The sequence below is a fragment of the Anoplophora glabripennis genome, unplaced genomic scaffold, assembly GCF_000390285.2.
Source record: "Anoplophora glabripennis isolate ALB-LARVAE unplaced genomic scaffold, Agla_2.0 scaffold559, whole genome shotgun sequence".
In the NCBI taxonomy this organism is placed as follows: domain Eukaryota; kingdom Metazoa; phylum Arthropoda; class Insecta; order Coleoptera; family Cerambycidae; genus Anoplophora; species Anoplophora glabripennis.
In genome coordinates this window covers 235,904-261,685 of record NW_019416643.1, presented here as the reverse complement: position 1 = coordinate 261,685, position 25,782 = coordinate 235,904, and the positions used below count along the sequence as shown (strand labels likewise).

The window sequence follows — 25,782 nt, the reverse complement described above, 5'->3', positions numbered from 1 at the left end:
CTATTAGATATTGAACATAGACTACTTATACCCTGTTTTAAATTTTGTAACACCATTTTAGACTACAATACGAAGCCACTGGTCCACCAGAAGGCCTCCGCCGGATGGTCCCGGGAGAATCGAGCTCCCCAGAATCCACCCTTCGCATCCCCCAACAGAGACGAGACGAGAACGACTCGGAATCCGAACTCGATCAACTCTCCCAACACGTTCCTCAACGTAGATCTGCCACTATCGGCGCGGACACTCCACCCGCCGTGTCTAATTCGCCAAACATACAACCCGCTACGCTTGGTGCTAATCGATCTGAAACTATAGGAGGTGGCGACAGTACCGCCTCTAACCAAGACGGCGGACGCACAAGTAGTACCAGCGCCGCTTCCAACAATAAAAGTGATAAAACCAGGAAGAGCAAACCAGATAAAAAGGAGAGCATCGACCAGAAGAGCAGGAGAGATTCGATAGAAGGGGAGACGCAAGAGAGCGAAGTTTCCAAACTGACAAACTCCGTGCGGAACTTAACCGTAGGCGAGAACCTCACCGACGGACACACTTCGAATACTAGCTTGCCTGAGCCCTCCACTAGGCGGCTAAGCCGGCAAGAGAGCAGCGATAGCGACAAGGACGTCAAAAAGTTATCGAGAAACTCCCGTGAAAAGAGATCTGCGGAGAAAATTAAACGGGACAAAGATAGAGAAAGGGAAAAGTATCGTTACAGCCCAGACAGTTATAGAGACAAAAAGTATGACAGGCGTAGGTACAAGGATCGAAGATACGAGGAGGACACCGATTACTTCAGCGACAAAGAGAAAGACAGACGAGTGAGAGACGATAGGGAGAGAGAATACGACAGGAAATACAGTAGTTTGCGTAAGGACAAGGACAAGGATAGACGGAGGAGAGATCCGAGGGAATATGGTAGGGATAGGAGGGAAGATTATTATTATAGGAACAGATACGATGACGATTACGAACCTGACAACAGGTCTAGACCGTCCAGTCGGTCGGATTCCATGCACGAGTCTTACAGAGGAAGGGATCCCGAGAAGGATAGGCGTCACCGTGATAGGGAGAGAGATCGTTATAGACGGCACAGGGATCCAAGGGACATGTACAATCCTTATCAAGTAAGTGTGTCATTTACTAAAACAGTTATTTCATAGCTCACTATTGTAAGAAATTATCATTTACCTGCTACATAATGTATTTGAGGCCATATAAGCATCCCTGAGGTACATCACTTTTAAGTTGTTGGTTCAGAACTTTTTTTTTTAATTGTCAGTGTTGCGAGAAACAACTACTCCGAGGGCTATATGCCCCTACCGGCATTGAATTATACTCGTAACACCTAGTGCGATAGCTAGGATCGTTCATCAGTTTAACCCACCAGGCACAGACCGGTTACGGACTTATTGGTCCTTATCAGTGTGTCATAGGTGAGACAACCGACGAACGAACCAGCTGTTTTGCGTCGTATCGTCACGACAAGGAAATACATTGTACGCGGGAGCCCAAATGGCTCCATCTGTCGTGCTGACTCCAAATTGAGCTATTCAAATGGCTACAGTAGGAGGCGACCTGCTATATTGCAGGTACTTGTTGCATGACTGCCATCCACAGAGGACGAAGACAACAATAATTCATAATTCAATGCCGGTAGGGGCATATAGCCCTTGAAGTAGTTGTTTCTCGCAACACTGACAATTAAAACATTGTCTTCTTGAACTTCTTTGTTAAATATTTTCTAGTTACAACATTGTTTTTGGTATATTGTAGGGTTTCGCTTATGATCCTTACAATCCCTACTACCAGCAGTACCAGTACTACGAGAATCTCCGGAGGACAAACCCGCAGGCGTACGCGGAATGGTATCGGAAATACTATCAACAGGCCACGGGCCAAGCTTCCTCGTACGGAGGGGCCGAGGATAGAGCTTCGGTGCATTCGGGGAGGAGTTCCGCAAACGATGAGTTAGCTAAAGATAGGTAAGTCTGTTCCAAGGTATTCCGTTGAGGGTTTGTTTGGATTTTTTTTGGACGTGTGGCTAATTTTTTGTGTTAAAAATGCTGGTATGTGGAAATTTGTATCAAAATCGTAAATTCTGTTGTGAGAATTAATTTTTTTTTGAACTTGTAAATTCAGTTGGACTAAGATCTGGAGAGTATATCGGTGGTAACAAATCAAACTTATCAATTTTAAAATAGTAACAAAATAAACGCAATATTCCGAAATACATTTTCCACATATCTCGCTACAAATATTGTTTATATGTAAAATACATCTACACATTTTTTCCACGACACCGCAATTCTGCTAACATCTCTTCTCTACCCTCTGTTAGTTTCGTTAACTGTCCCCCCTCCCCCATCTAACACCTCACAAACGACACAGCGCCGAGACACGACTGCAGCTCTTTTCATTTAGGTGTGCTTTATTCACTTGTTTAGGTATACACGGCAGAGTTTTTATAGCCAGGCGAGCGTATCCCACTTGGGCGGTTACTACGGAGATACACGTACGCATAGTGTATCGGGCCAATACGGCCTCGATAGTTCTAGGTGAGCCCCTTACAATATTACGTCTATGTAATCTCTTTCCTTGCTAGAAACGGACTTGTCTGACGGCTTGTTGTTCTGACGTAGGTTCTACGAGAAAACTTTTCGTAATTTGAAATCGGGACGGGATTTTTCAAATGTAATTCGTTAGCTGCTAAATTATTTTATAAAAAATATGTAAAAAAGTAAAACATTTGAAAGATTTTCAGAAATTTAATGAAAACGAAAATAAGTATGATTATCTCTGTTCTTCAGGGAAGTGAATTATTTTAAAACACCAGAATTTTTTGCAAAAAAATTTGATTGAATAAATTTTGTCAGTAAAAAACACGACATTTTTAATTTAATAATAAATGGTAGGCAAATTTAGACTGTTTTTTATACGGGGTGTTTTGGAAAATGGTGCCATAAATTAAAGGATCGGCTACACATTCAGAATCATCAACAGTTGTAAAACCCCAAATATTTCTATGTTGTTATCAAAATAATATGAATGTGAAAATATCTAATTTCGTATTTGATATGATCTTGTCCGGATTGAAAATCAACCCTTAATATCCCTAAAGGGGTGAAATCATCTCCTTATCGCCTAAAAATGCAAAAAATATATTAAAAGTTACAATTTTTTTTTTTTTTTTATACGTGATAATTGAACCGTTAATAACCCACAATCACTAGATCCGAAGGAAAATACCCCTAAATGAGGGTAAAACCATCCCTAAGTTCAACCATATACGTATAAAAGAAAAAGAAAAAAAATTGTAACTTTTAATATATTTTTTGCATTTTTAGGCGTTTACGGGATGACTTCATCCCTTTTGGGATATTAAGGGTTGATTTTCAGTCCGGACAAGACCGTATCAAATACGAAATTAGATGTTTTTACGTCACATTCACAATATTATTTTGATAACAGAAATATTTGGGGTTTTACAACTGTTGATGATTTTTAATTTGTTTACTTTTTTTTCTTTTCAACCCCGTTATTTTCAAAAATTTTCGAAAAACTGAATTTCATTTTTCATGACAAGTTTTTGGATTTTTTAGAATATTTTTAGGATTTTCCTTGTCGCCTCTGTCAAAGTCTTAAAAAACAGGCGGAAAAATGGCTTTGTGAAAACACCTCGTAAAATGAAAAATTCGAAAAAAATTAAATTTTGAAAAACGTCAGAATAAAAAGTTGTTAAGAATCGTAACATTTCCAGAATTTACATTTAATAGTGAACCTAACCGGACTTTTATGTAAATATTTTGAAAAAAGGGGCTAGTACCTTTAATATGTAAATAGCAGTCTTAATGCCATTTCTTTTTAACTACCTGTACATTTTACCTACCGGTCTTAAATCTGTCTAACGATATGACATATTTTTCATAATCGTAACTGTCTCTAGTCCATTTTAAAAATGAATCTAATGAAAGGTCGAATGACCTTTTAATGTTACGTATTCATCCTTTGGCAGAGGTGTGTTTTTTTTTTAAATGTTACAAATGATCAGTAAGGCTGTCAGAGAGAGCCGCAATTTAATGGCGTGCCAAGCGGGTCAACCGAGACATGTGTGAACCGTTGTGTGAGAATGCTTTTCATGTTCACGTCACGTTAGTATACTGTTGCCTTTGTTATCGTACGGATGTTGCGTAATTAATTCCTATGCGTTGTTTACGATTATGAAGATACAAGAGTAAGATGGTTCACGTTAAAAAGAGATGGTAACAGTAGATGAATCATCATAGGCTTGCTGCATATTTGCTTGCTTATTGCATGATCCCGATGTGACTAAAAAGTCGCTTTATTTTTCTAATCCCGTCAAAATATATAATTACTCTTCTATAGCAAACCATTTATAATGTGATCTTCATATGTCAAGTTTTATTCGTTATTTTTCTAGAACTTTTTCCACATATGGAGATATTTGTAAATGTTTTAAAATTAGCTCTTAAAGTTAACCAAGTAAGATCCTTTTTGAGACCTGCAACAAATTACAAATATTTTTTCCTTTAAATCGTTCCAAGTTTAATATTTTTTAGTCTCCCAACTAACACACCAAAATATGATACAAAAAAAAAATTGTAAATATAGCGGTGAATTTCCTAATATACATCTTGAAAATTTAACTTAGTTAAGCAAGGCATGTTTCAGTTTTGCCAGGCCTTTCGACCATACAGATTCCTCGGTGAATTTCGAGGACAACAGCCTCGTCGCGCAGCGTCTAACGCCCGCCAAGTTTGCGACGGCCCACATAAAAGCGTCCATCGCTTCTGGAAAGCTCCTACGGATTATGCCGCACTACCCTATGGATGGGCAGAACGCCGTAGTGGAAGTTTGCAATCTACAATCGCTCCTCGTTAACGATGAAGAGTACAAGGAGCTGAGCCAATTCCCGGGGCCTTTGGTCAAAGGAGTGACTCACAAGAAAACCATTATTGAATACTGCGAGAATAAAATTAGGGACGCTAATTTTAGTCAAGTGGGGGATACCGAGTCGTACGTTTTGATGTGGGAGCTGTTAATTTTGCTCATTAGGCAAAACGGGGTAAGTTTACGTGGTACGAATTGATAAAATATGACTGTGCTCTTTCTTAGATGGTTGTCGGGACGGATATAGCCGAACTTTTATTAAAAAATAAGCCGGACGTTCCTCCAAGGCCATCGTCGGTAATTTCTAATTTAAGTAGTTCTCCTGGAGACGTGAATCCCACTTCTGAGGCCAGCAATTACCAGTCTGAAAATAACGGTAGTACGTTGTCTGTTCTCAAAGAGGAAGAGGTTACTAATAAGTTTAGGGAATTTTTATTGTACGGTTCCGGAAAAGAGGCCCTGGGTAAATATGGCGTGAACGAATCTACACTGTTACTCACTTGTTTTTTCTTTTAGAATGGGCGATGCGTCATGGACTCTGGGGCCATGCACTATTCTTAGCTAGCAAATTAGACAAAAGGACTTACGCCAACGTTATGATGCGTTTCGCTAACGGATTAACTCTAAACGACCCCCTGCAGACGCTGTATCAGTTATTATCCGGGAAAATGCCCGCTGCTGTGACGGTAACTGGAATATTATCGTACAAAAAAAAAATTGCTAATCCGTTATATTTTTAGTGCGTATCCGACGAGAAATGGGGCGACTGGAGACCGCACCTAGCGATGATCCTGTCGAATTCAACGCAACGCCCCGAGCTGAACTGTAAGGCCATAACGACACTCGGGGACACTTTGAAGAACAGGGGGAGTTTGTACGCTGCGCAATTTTGTTACCTGATGGCTGAGGTTGGGTTCGGCAAGTTCGACGATCCCGAAACGAGATTGGCGTTGCTCGGCGCCGATCACAGCAGGGGTTTCCCGTCGTTCGTGTCGAACGAGGCGGTGCATATGACTGAAATTTATGAGTATGCCTGCGGATTGAACATCCCTGATTTTATTATACCCGAATTCCAGGTAATGAGTAATAAAACGTGATAAACAAAAACTATACAATGTAATTTTTAACGTTTGTTTTCAGATTTATAAATACTTGTTAGCCACCAGACTGGCGGATTACGGCCTGTTAGAGAAATCCTTGCAATATCTAGAGAAGATATCCGCTTACGTAGTTAATAACCCGGCGTCGGTTCAACCCAGTTTCATAGGCAAAGTGTGCTCCCTGGCGGACAGGCTGAAGTTCTACGATCCCGTCGGGGAGATGGAAGACGAATCTGAATTTGGCGGCATCCTCGAAACCAGTCGGCCCGACAACTCCTGGCTCAAAGACCTCAGGGCGGTACAAAGTGATTATCAGGTACTGCGTACCGTAAATTTCGATTCAAAGTTGTTAAACGTAATTTTTCTTTCAGTCGGGGTTGATAACGCATGAAGTCGTTAACGCTGTTAGTTACACGGCTTCGCCTTTAGAAACGGACCTGATCCAGCAGACCTATGAACCCAACGGCCAGGAAACATGGCAACAGCAGTACGATCAGCAGTACCAACAAAGTGTGGTACAGCAGCAGCAGTGGCAGCCGGAGCAACAGCTGGCTCAAGTCGAGTACCAGCAACAAGAGGCCCTACAGCAAAACGGTGAGTTTTTGAAATATCCGTCAAATACAGGGTGTCCGGTAAGTACCTCCTAATCTCTCGGGAGTGTATAGGGGAGGTCAAAATAAAATCAGTCCTTCCTATAATTTTTTTTCCTAATGTGCCCCCTAACGGAGTTATGGGGGTCAAAGGGGTACCTAGAAATTAACGTTTAGGGTTATAACTTTGAAACCACCCTGTATATTTTAATAAAATTTTCGTACGTTGTATTACACATGGAGCTCTACGATTTGATGCTAAAATCAACTTTTTGCTATTATCAGGTGTCCAGAAACGGACTGGCCCTATCACAATTTTTCTCAAAATTTTGACAGAAGTAATTTTATCAAACTGAAAATATTATTATTAGATACTCTGAAGGTTTTTCTTTAAAAATGGTACTCTTTATTTATTTCGAAAAAATGAACGGTTTGCGAGATAAATCGGTTTTGAAAAAAATTGGTAACAAATACAACAACAATTAAAATTTATTTTTTTTACATATTATTTCATGCATTTAATTTCTTTAACTTTATCAAGTCCAGAAATCTTTGAACGGGTTGGCTATACTTTATGAGCAAGTAGTGACCAATTAAAAATAACATTTGAAAAATAACTTACTTACAAGACATGCAACAAAGAACATTCAACAATGAACAAAGGTACCTAAATGTTACTTCGGTAGATGTTCAAAATGAGCACCCCGTACTTCAATGCACTTTCTAATCCTACGAATGTTTTCCCGGTGCACTTGAAATAATATTCCGTGATTATTGCGGAGATGGTCACAGTTCTGTGTTAGCCTCAGCAGAAGTTCCTCTCTACTATTTACGGGTGTTGAATAAACGTTATTTTTTAAATGACCCCACAGAAAAAAGTCTAATGGGTTTAGGTCGGGCGACCTAGGTGGCCATAATACAGGTCCGCCTCGACCTATCCATCGATCACCAAAAACATTCGTCAGATGTTGACGTACTAAACGATCAAAGTGGGGTGGTGCACCGTCATGCATGTACCACATTTCAGTTCTTATTTGAAGGGGCACTTCTTCTAACAAAATATTTAGATTTTCCTCTAAAAATTGCAAATAAAGAGCACCATTAAGTCTTTGCTCCAGAATAAATGGACCAATCAAATGATTCCCGATAATGCCAGCCCACACATTCACCATAAACCTTTGTTGGTAGCGAGTTTGAACTAAAGCGTGAGGGTTTTCTTCATCCCAGACATGTAGATTATGCGAATTAATTATGCCGTCTCTTGTAAAACCTGCTTCATCGGTGAACAAAATAGATGTACCAAAATTATGATTCCGAATATGATGCTGTAAAAACCAATTGGCGTATTGAAGTCTTTTTGGATAATCATCTGGAGACATAGCATGTACTTTTTGGATGTGGTACGGGTAAAGCAATTGTTCTTTCAGAGTTTCATGTACAGCCCATTTTGTAACATTGTTTTGCGCCGCAAGCTTCCTTATGCTATTTGAAGGATTATTAGCAACGTCTTCCAATATTTGTTCCTCTACATGAGGGTCTCGTACTCTCCTCGGGGCTCCTGCTCCACCACGGCGTGGCAAAAAGCTTCCTAAATAAAGGATTCGGAAGAAATTAGTTTCACTAACGTTTTTCACTATTTTTTTTTACCTGTTTCTCTTAAACTACGATCAACTCTTTCAAAAGTTTTTGGACTCGGCAAATGTCGACCCGGAAACCTTTCCTCATAAAGTCTTCTTGCCTCCACGGAGTTGCATAATGCTTCCCCATAAATTAGGTGCATATCAGCATATTCTGCACAGGAATATTCTTCCATTTTTAAATGTTATTTCTAACGGCTTAAAACGAATACCACAATAAAATTGAATTTTTATTCTGTCACGCGCCTTTGACAAGTACTTTAAAATCAACAGGGTCTAACAACGAAAACAATAGAAAAGAACTCCATGGAGACAAGAGCAATAATAATTTGTAGATGTATTTTGGTCATAGATGTTGATTTTACAAGAAACGGCATTATTCATTCCCTTAATTCACCACCAGTAAATGTTTATGGTGAATCTGTAGGCTGGCACTAGCGGGAATGATTTTATTGTAAAAAAATAAATTTTAATTGTTGTTGTATTTGTTACCAATTTTTTTCAAAACCGATTTATCTCGCAAACCGTTCATTTTTTCGAAATAAATAAAGAGTACCATTTTTAAAGAAAAACCTTCAGAGTATCTAATAATAATATTTTCAGTTTGATAAAATTACTTCTGTCAAAATTTTGAGAAAAATTGTGATAGGGCCAGTCCGTTTCTGGACACCTGATAATAGCAAAAAGTTGATTTTAGCATCAAATCGTAGAGCTCCATGTGTAATACAACGTACGAAAATTTTATTAAAATATACAGGGTGGTTTCAAAGTTATAACCCTAAACGTTAATTTCTAGGTAACCTTTGACTCCCCATAACTCCGTTAGGGGGCACATTAGGAAAAAAAATTATAGGAAGGACTAGTTTTATTTCGACCTCCCCTATACACTCCCGAGAGATTAGGAGGTATTTACCAGACACCCTGTATACAATTCCCCTGAATACGAATCGGAAATTGTTTTTTTAATCAATAATGGTCCAGTTATTATTAGTTTTTTTTTTAAATGCACTTTAATACTTCTGTACGCCACCACTGTATTACAAATACATGAATTGTAGGCAACTTTCAGTGCGTGTGGAGGGAGATAGTGTGGGTCAACAGTGACAAAGCGAAGGGAGTCAGTTGTTCCGCATTTTGAGACAAAAAACAGTACATTTAACTGTGAATTTGAATGTTTTTCATCACTGGAAGCATTATCAGACATTTATTTCTGTGTATTTCATTTATTTTTATTGATTACTGCTTGAATTTTTTTGCTAAGTACTGTTTCTGTAGTGAACACCCACTCGACAAAAGTATCCTCCGTTATTTGAGGGTACCTAGCCTGCCCAGCGGCGGGATACAAAAAATATTAAAAAAAGTTTAAAAAAATTAATGTTACAACAGAATTTGAAAAAATAAACTATCGATGCGTGTTTCTAAAGGTTAAAGGAAACCTCCGTATAAATATGACCCCCATTCCTACGTCCTGTATTTTGTGAAAAATTTTCAACTCTACGTATAATGGTTCAAAATTAGGGGTCGAATCGAGGGCTTCAGCAATTTAAACTCCAAAATGCCAGACATTTAGTGGCTTTCCCGTGATTAATTCCGAAATATTTTTAATAAACTAGAAATAAAATTGTTCAATTGTTGAACCAAGTGGAAGCTATAGCTTGGTACATTTTGATTTATTATCATAATAACATCACTTAAAACTTTTGGGCGACACTGGTCATAGTACCTGCAATACAGGTCGCTTTCTGCCATTTTTTCGCCTACTTGTAGGTCTGAGGCAGTTGGCAGCATTGGACGCTAGATGCAGCTCTGAGTTACATCCTTTCATTTGTAAAATGGTTATGTCAGGATGCCGATAGACGTCTCTTAGATCTGTACAGGGTAATTCACAACTTATCCAAAAAAATTTGGGAATAGATGCGGCGTGAGAAATGGAGTCAATATCGTAAAAAAAAAAATTTGTAAAATCCTTATAGATTCCGAGAAAAAAATTATTGAAGTTATAGTACATTCAACCACTATATAGCTGGACAACTGTAGTCTCTAGCGTCATACACAATACGCGTGGAGAGCCACGTGGCCAAAGCGACTCCAAATACTGAAATTCGATTTTGCAATCGTCGTTGCGATAGTGTTTACCTGTTATCTGTGGTGTTTACAATAGTTTTTTAATAGTCAAAACTGGTTAACTTGTATAGCAACTCGGAGTTGATGGATATCGTTTTAATTTATGGTGAAGCAAGACAACATTTGTATTATGGTGAAGCATTTGTGTTCTATTTATTTCTTTCCTTGCGATTTTTGTCCGTTTTTATCACACCGCCATGTTGGTCAAATTGTGCCAGGTCAGGTTTTACAGTGGACCAGTTTCCAGTGTCGTGCAGAAGTGTATTTTTAAATCATTTTCGAACTGCCCTTTTTGATTTTTTCTATACAAAATTGTATTCATAAGAGACCCCTGTACATCCAGAATTTGTTTTGGATAAATTCTGAATAACCCTGTATAATTGATAAATGAGTTTAAAAAACGGTTTTTTAACGAAAGATATTTTCTTCCTGAGTTCCGGGGTTTAAAATCCTTGATCTCAGAATCGCGAGATTTAGTCCCGAAAACTGAACTCGTCATAGGAAACCTTAAATTGATTCCATAACAATTTTTTTTTTTTTCACGTCAAATATTTATTACTTAACATTAACAACCGAATCAATATATTGACTTGTTTCCTCGGCCGTTATCGAAATAGGCAATTTGACAACAGTTCATTCCCTAATTCGTTTCATGCTGAATTATTGACAGGAAGGTCCTTACACCTTCATCAAATATTCAAAACGATTGATTTAATAATAATCGTTTATTTGTTTTGGGCAGCACAATACCAAGAACAGCAGAACTACTGGTCGAACCAACAGCAGCAACAGCAGCAGCAGCAGTGGGGCGAACAGCTCAACCAATTCCAACAGGAAAGCGTCGATCAGCAACAAAATTACTACGGATCTAATGCTCAAGTCGAGGTAGGAGGTTTAAATTTTTAGTGTGGGTATGGTGTAGCGATTTGTGTGTTAACGTGTCCGTCAATAGACCGCTTTTGAATTTAGAACACGGGACAGAGTTGTTTGTTTCATATCATTCCAGGGTAATTTTTTTTAATGTTTCCGTACTTCCCGCAGTATGTTTATGTATAAGTAGCACATAGTACCGCTATTTTTTTTTCTAATGTGTGTACTGGACGTTGTAGGGAACGATAATCACAGTAGAATTAAATGCTGTGCTTTTCTTGGGCTTCTCAGGATTTTGTTTGGTGTAGTAGCGAAAAACGGTTAGAAATGTTGCAGTATTTTTAAATTTGCAAATCATTTGTCGATTTTTATATATATTGGTGCCTGTAACTTGTAACTTGAGGTTTCGGAATAATTATAAAAATCGTTATGAATAATTTAATCATCTATTCACTAAAAGTCTATATTGACCCATAAAAACTTTAAAAACCTATGTAATATAAAATTTTGGCACCAAACATGGTAATTTTTGAGTTATTGTATGTTTTATTCTGTGGGAAGAACTGCTTGGGCTTTTAAAATTTTTCGTACAACATAAATTGTTATGGGACATTTGAACTACTAGGTATGCACACGGAACTAAGGCATAATAGTTTGTTGCGTGCTTCCGTTTCACAACTATTTAACCTATATTGAACATTTTATGAAAATTATATACATTTTTTTAATAAATTTTAATGAATTTTAAGCAAATTAATTGTTGAATCTTCTGAGAAAAAAATATAGTGCTGTTATAACTTCTTAGTTAAGGACTAGAATAAAGACCATAGTGAAATCATTTCAAAAGTCGTTTATGAGTTCTGTTTCATTATATTTTGTATAAAAATGACTGAACCTAGTGATATATTCCATGTGTTAACATGTAAAAACCTTGTAGCAGAAAATTATGTGGTAGTCAGGGAATATAGTCGCAAATTGCAAAGTATTATTCTGATATCGCTATTCTCAACTGTATGAATTCCACTTTACATGTTTCAATTACCCATGTGAATATTTTGAGAATCACCGAGAGTTACAGTATATAATTTATTACACAGGGTGTAAGAAGTTTGACTGCCATAGATAGAGAGAACAAAAAAGTTGTATATTACAGGGGTGTAAGATTAACAGTTTTCAGAATACAGTGAGTATTAATATTGGGGAGTTTCATCACAACGTGACAGTAGCACGTAACCTGTTGATGCACACCACGTGTACACGCGGCAGATTTGTCCTACGGCAAAAATGTAAACGGCTATTATTGTGGAAAAAAAGTAAATTTAACTTAACTTTTAATCAAATTACGTATTTGAAAAATTTGTAATTGAAGTACTCAAAGATTCACGTAATCCAAATAATTATACATATTAAAAATAATTTAGGGACGTACCAAAACGCAAAAATCAGTCATTTTCGATGCACGCACGACACCTTCGAATCCAATTTTCGCACACTCGCTGAAACACATCTCAAGAAAAGGAAATAGTAGTACGCAAAAAACACTCCGACATGGTCGAATCCAGATACCAACTGAATTGCATATTGGTGGTTGCTGAACACTTCAGTACCTCGTGTTAATAAACCGCCGTGTCGTTGTCACATTGCTCGATATAAATTTTATTGAATTTTACGCTAATTATGTTTTAGAATTAAGCATAAAGAACTTCAAAAAAGAGACAAACATTGTATTTTATAGTATTCTGTGCACGCAGTTATGTCAATATTCCTTAATTGAACTTTTGTACGCCAAGTTGGAGATATTGATAATATTTTCTCGGATGTTTATTTATTTTAATGTATTCTGTTAAAATTAAGGCAGTCAAACTTTTAACACCCTGTATTCACATCTCGGTAAATATCGCAAGTTTATTGCATGTGGACAATAAAATTTGAAGTCGAAAATAGGACCAAAACTGTAACAGACTATTTAAAAAAATTTTATATATAATTTTACTTAGAACTTATTAGAAGCCGTAGTTTTTTTGCACCTATTTTAGGCGGCTGTACAGTGTTTCATGTTAAGGTACAAGCTATTTAGTAATATACAGAGTGTAAGTTTGAATGGGGGCATTTTTGTACCTGCCTTTGATCTTTAGAAATACATAAATTTGTTTTTCCAAATTACGTTGTGAAAATTGAAGTTTTCCCGTTTCTTCGTAAATTTTCATATCCCGCCACTGCTACTCCCGTTTCTCTGAATTAGTGCTTGTATTTTACCCATTTAGTGTCCTGTTGTCATATCTCATCAGGTGGATTGATATATAATTTACTTAAATTATGTTAATGTAAGGAATCATTGAAACAGTGCTTTTAAAAAATTGTAATAAATCCTTTATTTAAAAACTAAAAAAAAAATTTTAAATATTTCAATTCTATCAGAAAAGTGAGTATTTTTATTTATTTTTTTATTAAACACAGTTGATAAAACAGCAAAAATAATTATTTTAAAACACATTAGTTTTACTTACAATTAGTAATATTAGTTAATATTTAATAAATCATTAAAAAAATATGGCGACCTTAAAATAACTACGCAAAAGCACTGTTTTTATGAAATTATTTTCTATTGCAATTTCGCTCTCTATCACTCCGTTAGATTTCTACAATTGGTTTAAAAAAGTTTCAATTGATAAGTGCGCACATACAACTGGGTTCGGGACTGCCCAGTGACGGCGTAGACAAGATTTTACAGTTTAAAGAAACACGCTCACTTAAAGTTATACTCTGTGTAACAATTTGCTGCTGGTTTTCAGTTCAAAATGTTGGATTTACAAATTAAATCACTTATTTTTTTAATACAGTAAGCTTTGTAGACATTTTAAATGCAGAATATCAGTAAAAATGTATCTTTCTATAAATTCTTCATATTTTATCTTTTTGCTTTTTTACATTTGCTTCAACTTTTATACAATTTTTTACTTTAGCATTTCTGTCAGCTTGTACACTTTAACTGCAAACAAACGTACAGAACGTCCTAAAATCTCGTAGCACTGACCGCTTTAAGTAGAGTAGCCCGATTTGTTTTCTGTGATCTAACTAGCTTGTTTTTTGTGCCCCGTCCGGACGCAGCCGAAGGAGGTACAAAAAGACTCCCCAGAAGTAAGTACATGTCGCACAAACCTCTCTCCATTTTCTCTGCCGACGAGCTCGTCTTCTTCCTTGCGCAAACGCGTAACAAACGCACAAAGCCCCGCTCGCTCTAACAGCCCCCCGTTGCATGGCGACGCTATAGAACTGCAAAAACTGAGACACGATAGTGATAACGACAAAAAGGGTTCCTCGTCTTTCAGTAAAAAGTACAAGGTTTATCCGTACAAAGACAGTAGCGCCGAGGACTTTGATTACTCGAAACAGGATAGTTTCGATAGGAAGAGCTCCTCGAGAGAGAGCTCCGACTTGGAGTTTGAGACTTACGTAGGCAGACGTAGACAGAAAAACGTGTCGTACAAAAACGAGGAGAAATCACAGCTTATCTGTTACAAAGACAACACCAAAGTTATCACGATAAAAAACGATTCGAAACACACCAGATACAACACGTTCGACATGAAGTATAACGATAAAAGGGGGAAATTAGTCAAGTACAAATCCTTAGACATCCCGGATGTTTCCAAAACCGTGGTAAAATACTTAGAACCGAATAGTAAGGTGTCTATATCGGCCGAAGATTTCGATTCCGCCTACAGACTGACTAAATTCGATCGGAAAAAACACCGGCACGACATCATCACGGATACAGTAGACGCGTGGGCCAAAAAAGGCGGCAGAAATGTCTTTTCCAATATAAAAAATTCGCTTTTCAAAAACAGTACCACTCCCGACAAGGAGGTCGTTTATAAGCCTCTCGTATTCGGCGGCACTTATCCCATAGACTGCCCCGTGTTAGAAACTAGTACCGTTAAGAAATCTGAACCTGTCAAAAACGAGCAGGAAACATTGAGTAGATCGCAAAGTAGCATTTTGAGTCAGTCGCCCAAAATTAGAGAGTATGGCCCCCCTAGAACTTTCGACATAGATCAACCAATATAATTAACGCTAGATAATAAGTAGAAACAAAATACAATCACTGTTACGTCATGGCCTACTAGATTAACAAAAGCTGTTTGCCTTTCTTATTTGTTCAAACTTTTTTAATCTTTAAAGTCCGTAAAAAGAGTAATAGTTTTCTAGTATTATTTATTTTGATATAAATAAAGAAGTATTATGTTCAAGTAAGATCAGACAACTAAAAAATTTGAAGAAATTTGAGTATATTTTTATTTACTTGTTCGCAGTATTATTTATGTATTTATTTTTTATTAAATATTCTTTGTTTTTAGTATTATTTTATTTTTTTTATTAAAGTATTTGTAACCCATATTGGTTTTGGTGATTGAGAAAAAAATATACAGGATGTAAAACTTTTGCTAAAGTTATTCTTCACCTAGTTCGTCGTATTTGCTCGTGTCTACCATATTTGCTTCCAAAGAAGTCTTGGTGCTGTGTCATAAAAAAATAAATTTAGTGTTCTATTTACGATTATTTTTAGACAAAAAGCGTACTGGGAATTGTATTATAGTGTCAATGTAAACAATTTGGGAACTGCAATTTTTTTTTAAATATCCGGATTTCGTTTCGTATCGACAAATTTTAACATCTTTATTCATATTATTTACGTGTCTGACAATAAATCTACTGTGACAACTTTTTTTTATCACAGATGTATTAAAATTTACTAATAGGCCAGTCATTATAGCTTTTTTTCGGGAAAAAAATACTATTAGACGTTTTTTTGCGGAATATTGTTCAGAAAAGTGTTATAATCAAAATATCAAAAAATCAACTCGAGACTAGTTGGGAAACTTTGTTAAAACAATGGTCAAAATTATGGAAAAGTGGTTTTTTGACTCGCGTAAAAAAATTGTAATTCATAGAGAAAAAAGGTTTATACAAAAAAGGTAGGTATTAAATAAATCTGTAAAATAAGACAAGTCCGATTAAATTAAATGGTTGAAAATGGCCGTTTTTTCAATTGCTAATAATTAATGCAATTTTCATCACAGACACTTGTAATTCAAGGTTTTTGAGGCTTTTTACACCCTTAATAAGTGGTAAAAATTTCAGCCCGAAAGCTTCATTAGTTTGGCGTTGGCAGAATTTGTTATCTAAGATGCTATTTTCAATTCATTTTCCCCATAGCTCTCTCCAAATTTCGGCTCTTAATAATTAAGGTCACTGAGATTAAATAAAAAAAAAAAAATTATCAGCTTCTAATCAACTTTTTTAAATTCGAAGAAAAATAGTACTCACTAAACTATAGAGGTTACTATTTCATTTTATAACAATTACTTTTCTTAACAATTTAATAAATTTTAACATTTTTTCAGCCATTTTTACACAAATTAAATTTAAAAAATTAAATTCTCAGTAAATGCATATGTTAATATCTAGGTACAAAAACAACTAATGATCGAAACTATACAACGCCTTAGAGCTTGGGAAAAATCAATTGAAAATAGCATCTTCTTAGATAACAAATTCCGCCAACGCCAAACCAATGAAGCTTTCGGGCTGAACCACTTATTAAGGGTGTAAAAGCCCTCAAAAATCCTGAATTACAAGTGTGTGCGATGAAAATTGTATTAATTATTAGCAATTGAAAAAAGCGGACAATTTCGACCATCTTTTAGCTCTCGCGCATAAACAAATTATCGGAATTTAATCGGACTTGTCTTATTTTACAGATTTATTTAATACCTACCTTTTTTGTATAAATTTCTTTTTTTCGCTATGAATAATAGTTTTTTTACGCGAGTCAAAAAACCACTTTTCCATAACTTTGACCATTGTTTAAACAAAGTTTCCCAACTAGCCTCGAGTTGATTTTTTGATATTTTGTTTATAACACGTTTCTGAACAATATTCCGCAGAGAAACTTCTAATAGTATTTTTTTTCCCGAAACAAGCTGTTTTATGTCTATAATAACTGGACTATAATGAATTTTAACCATATTTCCGTAATTTTAAAAATCATTAAACTTTAATCGACAAAGTTATTTTTCTTAATCTATTAGCCCATGAAATATATGCATTTGTAAGAACCCAGTTTTAAACCTAGTATAAAGAGATGGTTGTATTGTTTATTTTATACCAATCGCCTAATAATTGTTAATGTTGTTGTTAAATGTTACACCTTGATGGAATTGTTAACAATTTTATGTGCAATTGTTGTGTTATAGTTGTAGAATTAATGTTAAACATAACTGTAGACGATGTTAGATGGAATAATACTTTATTTTTATGCATTTACAGCTTGTAATTTTTTATTTTCAATAAAGGATGGTTAATAATATCAGTGTTTGTCAAGTTATTTTGGATAACCCTGGTATATTAAATGTGAATATGCAATAATCGAGCTTGGGGCAACTTTAAAGTAAATCTTTCACAACGATACTAATTTTTTTTATTTGTTGCATAATAACTTAAAAAAGTGTACATATGACATTTATTTTGCTGTTCGAAATGTGCTGTGAGAAAAAATGTAACATCTCGCAAGTATTTCTTTTTAGTTTGTCATTATTATTTCTTTCAGCTGTGGCAAAGTTTGTTCCCTTTGCTTTGTTTTCCTTGCATTGTGTATTTAACCAGCACACCCACATAATATAGTAAATTGTCGCTCTGTACTGTTCCGCAGGAAACGCCTCAACCCCAAATTTCCATGCCGAACCAGTCGAAAGGACCGAGCCCGTACCCCGACGAACCCAATCGAGAGCCATCCGAGAAGAAACCGAGTCCCGTCAAGCCTAAACCGCAGAGTCCCGCCCAGGACAAGACGCAAAGCACGGGTTGGTTCGGGGGGATATTCAGCAAGCTAGCGCTCAAGCCCAAGAACCAGATGAAACTGCCCGACGATAAGAATCCGAAGGTACAGTAATCCTTTCTTTTAGAGGTAATTTTTTCTACGTGTAGTTTGTGGTTTTAGATTGTGTGGGACCAAGACAAGAAGAAGTGGACCAACGTTGACGAGGATCCCAGCGATCCGGCAACCGAGTTCAAACCTCCACCGAAAATGGCCGATCTAATGCCTAAATCGGGTCCATCTGATCGTTCTCTGCCAGGTACTATCCCAACGTACAACCCGAATGGTACTCTAGCGCCCGTACATAATATTCCTGCCTATGATGTAGGTCAAGTGGCAGAGCAGCCGTTTTCGCTGCCCGGTGGAGCGGTTCGAAATGGTTCGACGCCTGTGGCAAACGCTTCCGCCGAGGAGGCCGTGAATGCTGTTAAGTCGAATCAGCCGAATATGTTCAAGCTTCAGAGGGGAAGAAGTGAGTTTTTCATAGTTTTTTTGATATTTTGACCGTAATCTTAGAAATTATTTTTTAACGATCCATACAACTGCCTGGTTTCGCTTCCCGTTAGTTTATCTACTTACGCGATCTTTGCTATATTTTCCGATGTTTGAGTGTAATCAAAATTAGAGAAACGTGGTATTTTCGAATTATTTTTTGTGATTTATAAGAAACGTTAAATGTTGAATAAATTTAAAATATCTCCAAACCGTTATTATATTTACAAAAAAAAAAAAAATGTTACATAGGTATTTTTTGTTCGAAATAGTTTTAAATGCAAATTTAAAAAAAAATTGGTATGGAAATGCTCCATTTTTTGGTGGCCTTATTCCTTCGATTTTCCTTGGATAACAAAAAATTTCTTTCAGAATTTTACCGTTAATTTATTCACATTAGCATAAGTTTATTTGACTTACGTCGAACATATTTACCGATATTTTTTTAAATTTCAACACCTTACATCTCGAAAATCAGTGTTTTTTAGCCCAATTGAAGACTATTTGATCTAAAGTGATTAAAATAATAAACCTGGAATTAAAAAAACGTCCCGTATCGCTCTATTTTGCTTTTCAGATTTGAAAAACTCGTACGTCGACGTATTTAACCCTGGTGGTAAAAGCGGTGGGCCTAGTTCGTTGCCACCCATCGACAATCTGCCGTCTGCCGTACCGCAATTGAACTTTTTCATACCTCAGCCGGTGTCCGACCCCAACGCACCTGTCGACTTTCTAACGCCCGGCGGGGTGCCTCAGATGGCGGAGCAACAGGTAAATTAAATATTTCCCCCGCGTCGCACCGCACAGCTCGTAATAATCGCATTAATTCCTCCATACCAAGTTGTGAGAGTTTATTGTACATAGTTCTTTATTTCTATACATCACAAGATTTGTAATTGTCCTGGCGATATTTTTAATCTTTGTATCTGTTTATTAGAAGAGGAAAACTAACATTTCATAAGGAATAAAAAAAAGTAAGGATGTGTTTTAACGTTGCAAGCATGGTTTTTATTGGTATTTTTTAAGAATTTTGATTGTGCAATGCATGCGACTATTGTTTGTAACTTTTTTTTTATAAAGTAGGTGTGTGCATATTTTATACATTCCAATATATTTTAGGACTGTGTTATACTTAGCGTTTTTAAATAGGAAATAATTGTGAATAAAAGAATAGTCGTTAGCAATCCTCATTTTTATTTCGCTAAATCCGATTCAACCTTTCAACTGTTCGTAGTTTTCAATTTGTTAAAATCACAAATGTTTTGCTAAAAAAATATTCTATCCATGGATTTCAGATTGGGTAATTGATTTTTAAAAATATTTATGGAGAAAAACTATCTAGAGAGTAAACATTTTTGACATATCTATTTTACACACCAAATTCAAGACAGTCGGTTGTTTCCTTCAAAGCTAAGTAGATCATTTTTTAACTTCCTGCATATTGTACAAAAATACTTTGAGCAAAAGTTCTTCAAAATTCAAGGCTTTATTTTTTATAACTTAAAAAAATATACAAATTATATACGTACAGGGTGAACCAAATTTGATGGAATTTGGAGACTAGTTTTCTTTAAATCTCAAGAAACAGGTAAACATACTTTTTGTTTCAATCCAGTACTTAGGAGATGCAGTGGTTAGACAAAATTGTCCTTTTACGAGCACCGCTCTGTATCTTTGAAATGTCAAGACAACAGACTGCGGTTTGCGCCACCATTTTTTTCTCTAAAATTAAAACCCAGAACCAGTTCTTTTTTGTATCGAATGACACCAAATCCTATCGAATTTGATCCACTACGTACTGGGTGTCCAAATAAGAAATTACATCAGTCATATCTTAGGAACGGTTCATAGTTGAGCATCGAGAAAAAATGTATTAGTCCACCCGAACAGCCTTAGCACCAACGAAAAGAACCGAAATGAACATCTGGGTTAACGTAAGGGTTCTGATGGCAGGTTCGCCTCCACAAAGCCTAGCCCAAGAGCAGATCAAAGATGCCTCGTTAAGGCTAATTGTAAGTCTGTAGCTGACGTGACCAACAGTAGCATAACAATCCGTAAAACCGTCCTACATTGAAATTAAAGAATTTTTTTATTCAATTGTTCACCGTTCTACCTTCATTTGTCAAGTTACACCAAAAAATGATATAAAGTTTACGGGGGATTGCGCAGTACATATTATTAAAAAGATGTCTTTGTAGTTAACCATACCTCGTACGCCATCTTGTGGCACACCGAGGAACTCAAAAATAAATCCCAACGACATCTCGTGGCCGCTTTTACTAACATTTTTTTCTTTCTCAGCGCTCTACGACGAACTATTCCCAAGATCGACGTTCTTTTTTATTTAAACACCCAGTACATAGATTCTAAATATAAATCACGTTAAACAGATTATGTTTTTCGCTGTTTCATATTTTTTGTAATGAAAAGTTATTTACATCATCTGTTTAGCAAATATTTTGCCTTGCATGCGTTTCGCTTGAATTTCCCGCCACGGAATGGCGGAATTGGGTTTCCCAAACTAAGTAGCGTAGACACAAACAACACATAGATATTAGTTTATATTTGGTGGTGTGGCTTACGTATTTGTGGTTATGGTTAGATGTCTAGATGGAGTTCCACTAGTTCATTGTCACGGGAGGTGCAATTCTATATGCGAACCAAACCTCATCCTCGGTAAACCATTGCTTACTGACAGCTTGCGCACTTTCACCACCATTTTTTCTTTGGTATGTAGCCCATCGCTCTTAGTCGTTTAGATATGTAGTTGTCACACTGTACGTTTTGATTTTCAGCTCTAGGATTGTAGCAAAGCCGGAGACGGATTAGGGATTCTACTGGGGGAACGTCAGCGCTGGGATGTGTTAACTTTTATCGATATATTGGTTCTGTGATTTGCAGAGTTTTCATATTAATGCTATTATGTAAAGACAATATAATTAAAGTGTATTTATATTTTAAGGGAATAAAAGTTATTAGTCAAGTTTAATAAGGTTTTTTTTTGGAAAAACTAAAAAATCAGCAAATATATATAGGTATATAAGTATACAGGGTGATTTATTTAAATTTAAAATTAAAATAAATCATAACCGATTATATATGTGTTGTCCTTTAATATAATTTGTTTAAGATTATCAAACACTGCCAAAAGAAAAATATTTGAAGGTTTTGCTGTTTCATTCGAGGCATACATTGCTCATGAATCGTGTTTGCGGTATTGTTGATGACTTGCAGTAGGTCATGTTCACTACACGTAAAGCATATAGCAGACTCTATATATTCCCATAGAAAGAAATTCATTAGTGTGTGGTTGAAGAAATAAAACCACCGTGGCATATAGCGGGTGTCCCAAAATTAATGCAATAAAATTTGGTCAGATTCTTAAGACAAAGGACCCCACACTTTTCTTATGGGAAGTGGCTTTCGGGTAATAATTTTGAAACTACGCAGATTGATAGTCCTTAACATGTAGATCAAAAGTCTCAATGGGCACAAATCCCCAAATCCACCCCTTCCCCCCCAAAAACTGACTCCAAGTAGCGGGGAGTTTACTTGTCGTTTTATGAAAAAAAGTTTCAAATAAGTTTTTTATTTCAATGAAATCTAAAAAAAAGATTTTTGTGTTTTCCTGACCCGAATTCGTAAAATTGAGTTGCAGATTCGTATTCAGCGTGAAAAAATACATATGAAAAAAATATATATGTGCAAAAAATACGTGCAACTATAAAATACAGTAATATGGATAATCCATAGGCTGATTCATGGGGTGCGGGGTCAAGACGGGTAGTTTGATAGTCAAAAATGTGGTTGTTTGGGGTCGTTGTTGGGTTGACCCACCGCTACTTGGTGGCAGTTTTTGGGGGGAAGGGGTGGGTTTAGGGTTTTATGCCCATTGAGACTTGATCTACATGTTAAGAACTATCAACCTGCGAAGTTTAAAAAAAATTGGCTGAAAGCCACTTCCCATAAGAAAAGTGCGAGGTCCTTTAGGGACCCGATTTTTTATTTTTGCCAGGTGGCCCCCTCTTCCGGAGTTACAGCTCCTAAGAATAGTCTTTTCTATATCTCAGAACCCTGTTGTACGAGAATCAGTAAATTTGGTATAAGTACAGGGGTTTTATGACATATGGAATTGATAGTGCTAAGCTTTTTGGCGGGGAACCCCCTTAAGACACTATTTCGTGGGCCCCCTTGTCTTTGGAACCAAAGAAATTTGGTCGCATATTTTAATTTCTTAAAACTTATTAATTCCCCAGAAAACCATTGCATTTAGAAATTTTTTTATCTCTTGATATTTTTTTCGTAAAACGCAATGTTTTTGAGAAAAAAGGGACAAAAAAAGTGTACTAATATTTTTTAAGAAATTTAAATATGGGGATTCCCCGCAAAAAAGCGTGCACTATCAGATTCCACATGTGATGAAACCCGTTTGTACCAAATTTAGTGATTCTCGTACAATAGGTTTCCGAGATATAAAAAAAAAGACTATTCTTAGATGCAGATTTCAGGGAGCTGTAACTCCGAAAGAGGGGCCCACTTGGCATTAATTTCGGGACACCCTGTACAATGCCATGGGCATTTGTTGCACAAGATGTCGAGATAACAAATTTTCATTTTCAATATAGGACACGCTATTATTTTTTCTAAATACTCTTCTTGCCATATTTTTTTGTATTTTTTTCTATTAGCATATTTTTTTAAAACAAAAGTTAATTTCGTGCATAGTATGTAATAAAGCTCTTCGGGACAGTATAGGCAAATCTTCGTCTTTTGTGACTGCTGTTTGAATTTTCTTTAATGTTAGTTAATTTTTAAAATAAAATTCGTGAATCTTCCTACAAGTCGCATATTTTACGTCTTTGTAATTTAAATTTTTCCCTGCCACATTTTGTTTTTTTTTATGCGCTTTCTTGACATTTTAGCATAAATAAACACCACTGGAGACATTTTTGTTGAAGAATTACACATTTGCAAAGCATCACTCACTGAGGTATTCACATTTTGTGTTTGAATTGCCTAATAAACATTGTTCATTGTACAACATCTGCTAAATTTTCTTCTTTACACAGCCTTATTTTGCAGACTAGCAACTAACACTTGCACATTATTTTATTTTTAAAAACACTTGAAATAACTAAAATGTGAAAATAATGCGTTTTTCCCTCCTGCACGCATATGACATGAAAGAAACGCCCAATTGAAAACTGACAAATCAAGAGATGAGATTATCAACACTGGTCGTCTTTATTCTGTATATGATAAACAAAGATAGAAATAAACTAATGCAAAAAATTAAAGGGTCAAGGGAATTTCCGAAATTTTTCCGTGATTTTCAGTAGACTATTTAGGTGAAAAATGGTCATATCAAGAATTAAAAAAAGCAATTTGACGCTCTAGGATTTTAGTTTTTAGATTTTTCAGTCGAAATTATTTAGGAGCTACAGTCATCATGTAATTGTACAAAATAGCGCGTAAAAAAAAATTTGCAAATTTCCATTTTTTTTTTTCTGAAAAATTTTGTTCGGCTAAGCCATTACATTGACCAGATAGCTTGTTTATTCAGCTTCAATTTCCTTTTTTTAAATTTCGATAAGACCATTTTTCATCGAAATATCGAACTTTCAACGGAAAAGGATCCTTTTGTCTTCAATCATCGATATTTCTTCGACAAATGGTCGTACAAAGAATTGAAGGGCAGTTTCGAAAATTGGAATAAATTTCCTATAACATGCTGCAACTTTTCGGAAAAAAATGTTTTCATCTTTTAAACGAATTTAAAAAACAAGAAAAAAAGGGACTTTTACAGTTAGATATACCCAGAAGAACCCTGTGGAGTTTCATTTCAATCTAGCAAACCGTTTCTTTGTTTCAAACAGTAAAAACTTTTGAATAAAATTAAAGGGTCATGTTTTTTGAGTTTAAACACTTCATAATCATGATTAAAATGGGAAAAAATTTTTTTTGGGGTTTTGTCACAATTTTACCTTTAACTGAAAAAACGATTTTCGAAATTTTTTTTGGAAACCTTCCGGACACTGAAAAAAACAAAATCCAATTGTTTACAGCACGATTCGGCTTTTCCGTCCTATGCTTCAGCTTTTAATTAAATAACAATTATTAAAGTTGATGACCCAAACCAGATTTTGACCCCGATTTGTACCGTTTTTTGAGACAAATTTCTAATTAATTTTTGTGCAGTCTGTAATCGCTTAAAAAACAGGTTTTTTTCAAAACTACCCTTTTTTCTCCGAAAAAAAATTTTAAAAATTCGAATTTTTTTTATTTTTTTCAATTTAAACGTTATTTGCGGTAAAAATGTGAGAAAACCTCAAAAAATATATTTTTTTTCCATTTCAATCATGATTAATTATGAAGTGTTTAAGCTGAAAAAACGTGACTAATTTTTTTCAAAAGTTTGACTGTTTGAAACAAAGAAACGGTCCGCTAGATCAAAATGAAACATCACAGGCTTGTTCTGGGTATATCGAACTGTAAAAGTCATGCTTAACATTAGTCATTTCGTGAATATTTCTAATTTAGCCGTCAATTTTCTAAAAAACCATAAATTACTCTTTTTTCCTGTTTCTTAAAATTCGTGTAAAATATGAAAAAAAAAAAAAATGTTTTCCAAAAAGTTGCTGCAGTGTGTTATAGGAAATTTATTCGTTTTCGAAACTGCCCTTCAATTCTCCATTTGTCGCCAAGATATTATGATTAATGACAAAAGGATCCTTTTTCATTAAAAGTCCCATATTTCAATGAAAAATGGTCGTACCGAAATTAAAAAAAAAGGAAATTGATGCTGAATAAACAAGCTATCTGGTCCATAGTGAAAAAAAAAAATTATTTCCAAGTCCGTGAACTTTGAAAAAAAAAAATTGCAAAATTTTTTTGTCACGCTATTTCTTAGAATTGCTGATAACCGTAGCTCCTAAACAGTTTCGCCCGAAAGACCTAAAAACTAGAATCTTAGGGCTTCAAAATGCTTTTTTTTAATTCTCGATATGACCATTTTTCACCTAAATACAGTCTGTCAAAAATCACGGAAAAATTTCGGAAATTCCTTTGACCCTTTAATTTTTTGCATTAGTTTAGTGCTTGTAACAATACTCGTAGAATGTTCCAAGTGCATCCACGCATTTTGATTATCAGTACACTGCAAAGTGAACAGTATATTACAT

The 25,782-nt window shown here is 35.6% G+C and overlaps 1 protein-coding gene across 4 annotated transcripts in view; it reads left to right on the top strand.

Annotated features, from left to right (window-relative positions):
• The window catches only part of LOC108911173 (protein transport protein Sec16B), a 28,542-nt gene extending 6,954 nt beyond the window's left edge, over nt 1-21,588 (top strand). Inside the window, exons 5-20 of one of the 4 annotated variants that reach the window (XM_018716035.1) lie at nt 62-1,127; nt 1,777-1,985; nt 2,448-2,558; nt 4,693-5,086; nt 5,137-5,374; nt 5,428-5,597; nt 5,652-5,987; nt 6,052-6,327; nt 6,383-6,605; nt 11,105-11,247; nt 17,945-18,175; nt 18,233-18,368; nt 18,438-18,581; nt 19,179-19,372; nt 21,204-21,330; nt 21,397-21,588. In XM_018716035.1, the coding sequence (XP_018571551.1) occupies nt 62-1,127; nt 1,777-1,985; nt 2,448-2,558; nt 4,693-5,086; nt 5,137-5,374; nt 5,428-5,597; nt 5,652-5,987; nt 6,052-6,327; nt 6,383-6,605; nt 11,105-11,247; nt 17,945-18,175; nt 18,233-18,368; nt 18,438-18,581; nt 19,179-19,372; nt 21,204-21,281 (3,949 nt within the window). In that variant the 3' untranslated portion in view covers nt 21,282-21,330; nt 21,397-21,588. Of the gene's footprint in view, nt 1-61; nt 1,128-1,776; nt 1,986-2,447; nt 2,559-4,692; nt 5,087-5,136; nt 5,375-5,427; nt 5,598-5,651; nt 5,988-6,051; nt 6,328-6,382; nt 6,606-11,104; nt 11,248-17,944; nt 18,176-18,232; nt 18,582-19,178; nt 19,373-21,203; nt 21,331-21,396 lie in introns of all 4 variants that reach the window. The other 3 variants (XM_018716034.1, XM_018716038.1, XM_018716036.1) reach the window with 3 other exon arrangements.
• Nucleotides 21,589-25,782: the final 4,194 nt, after the last annotated feature.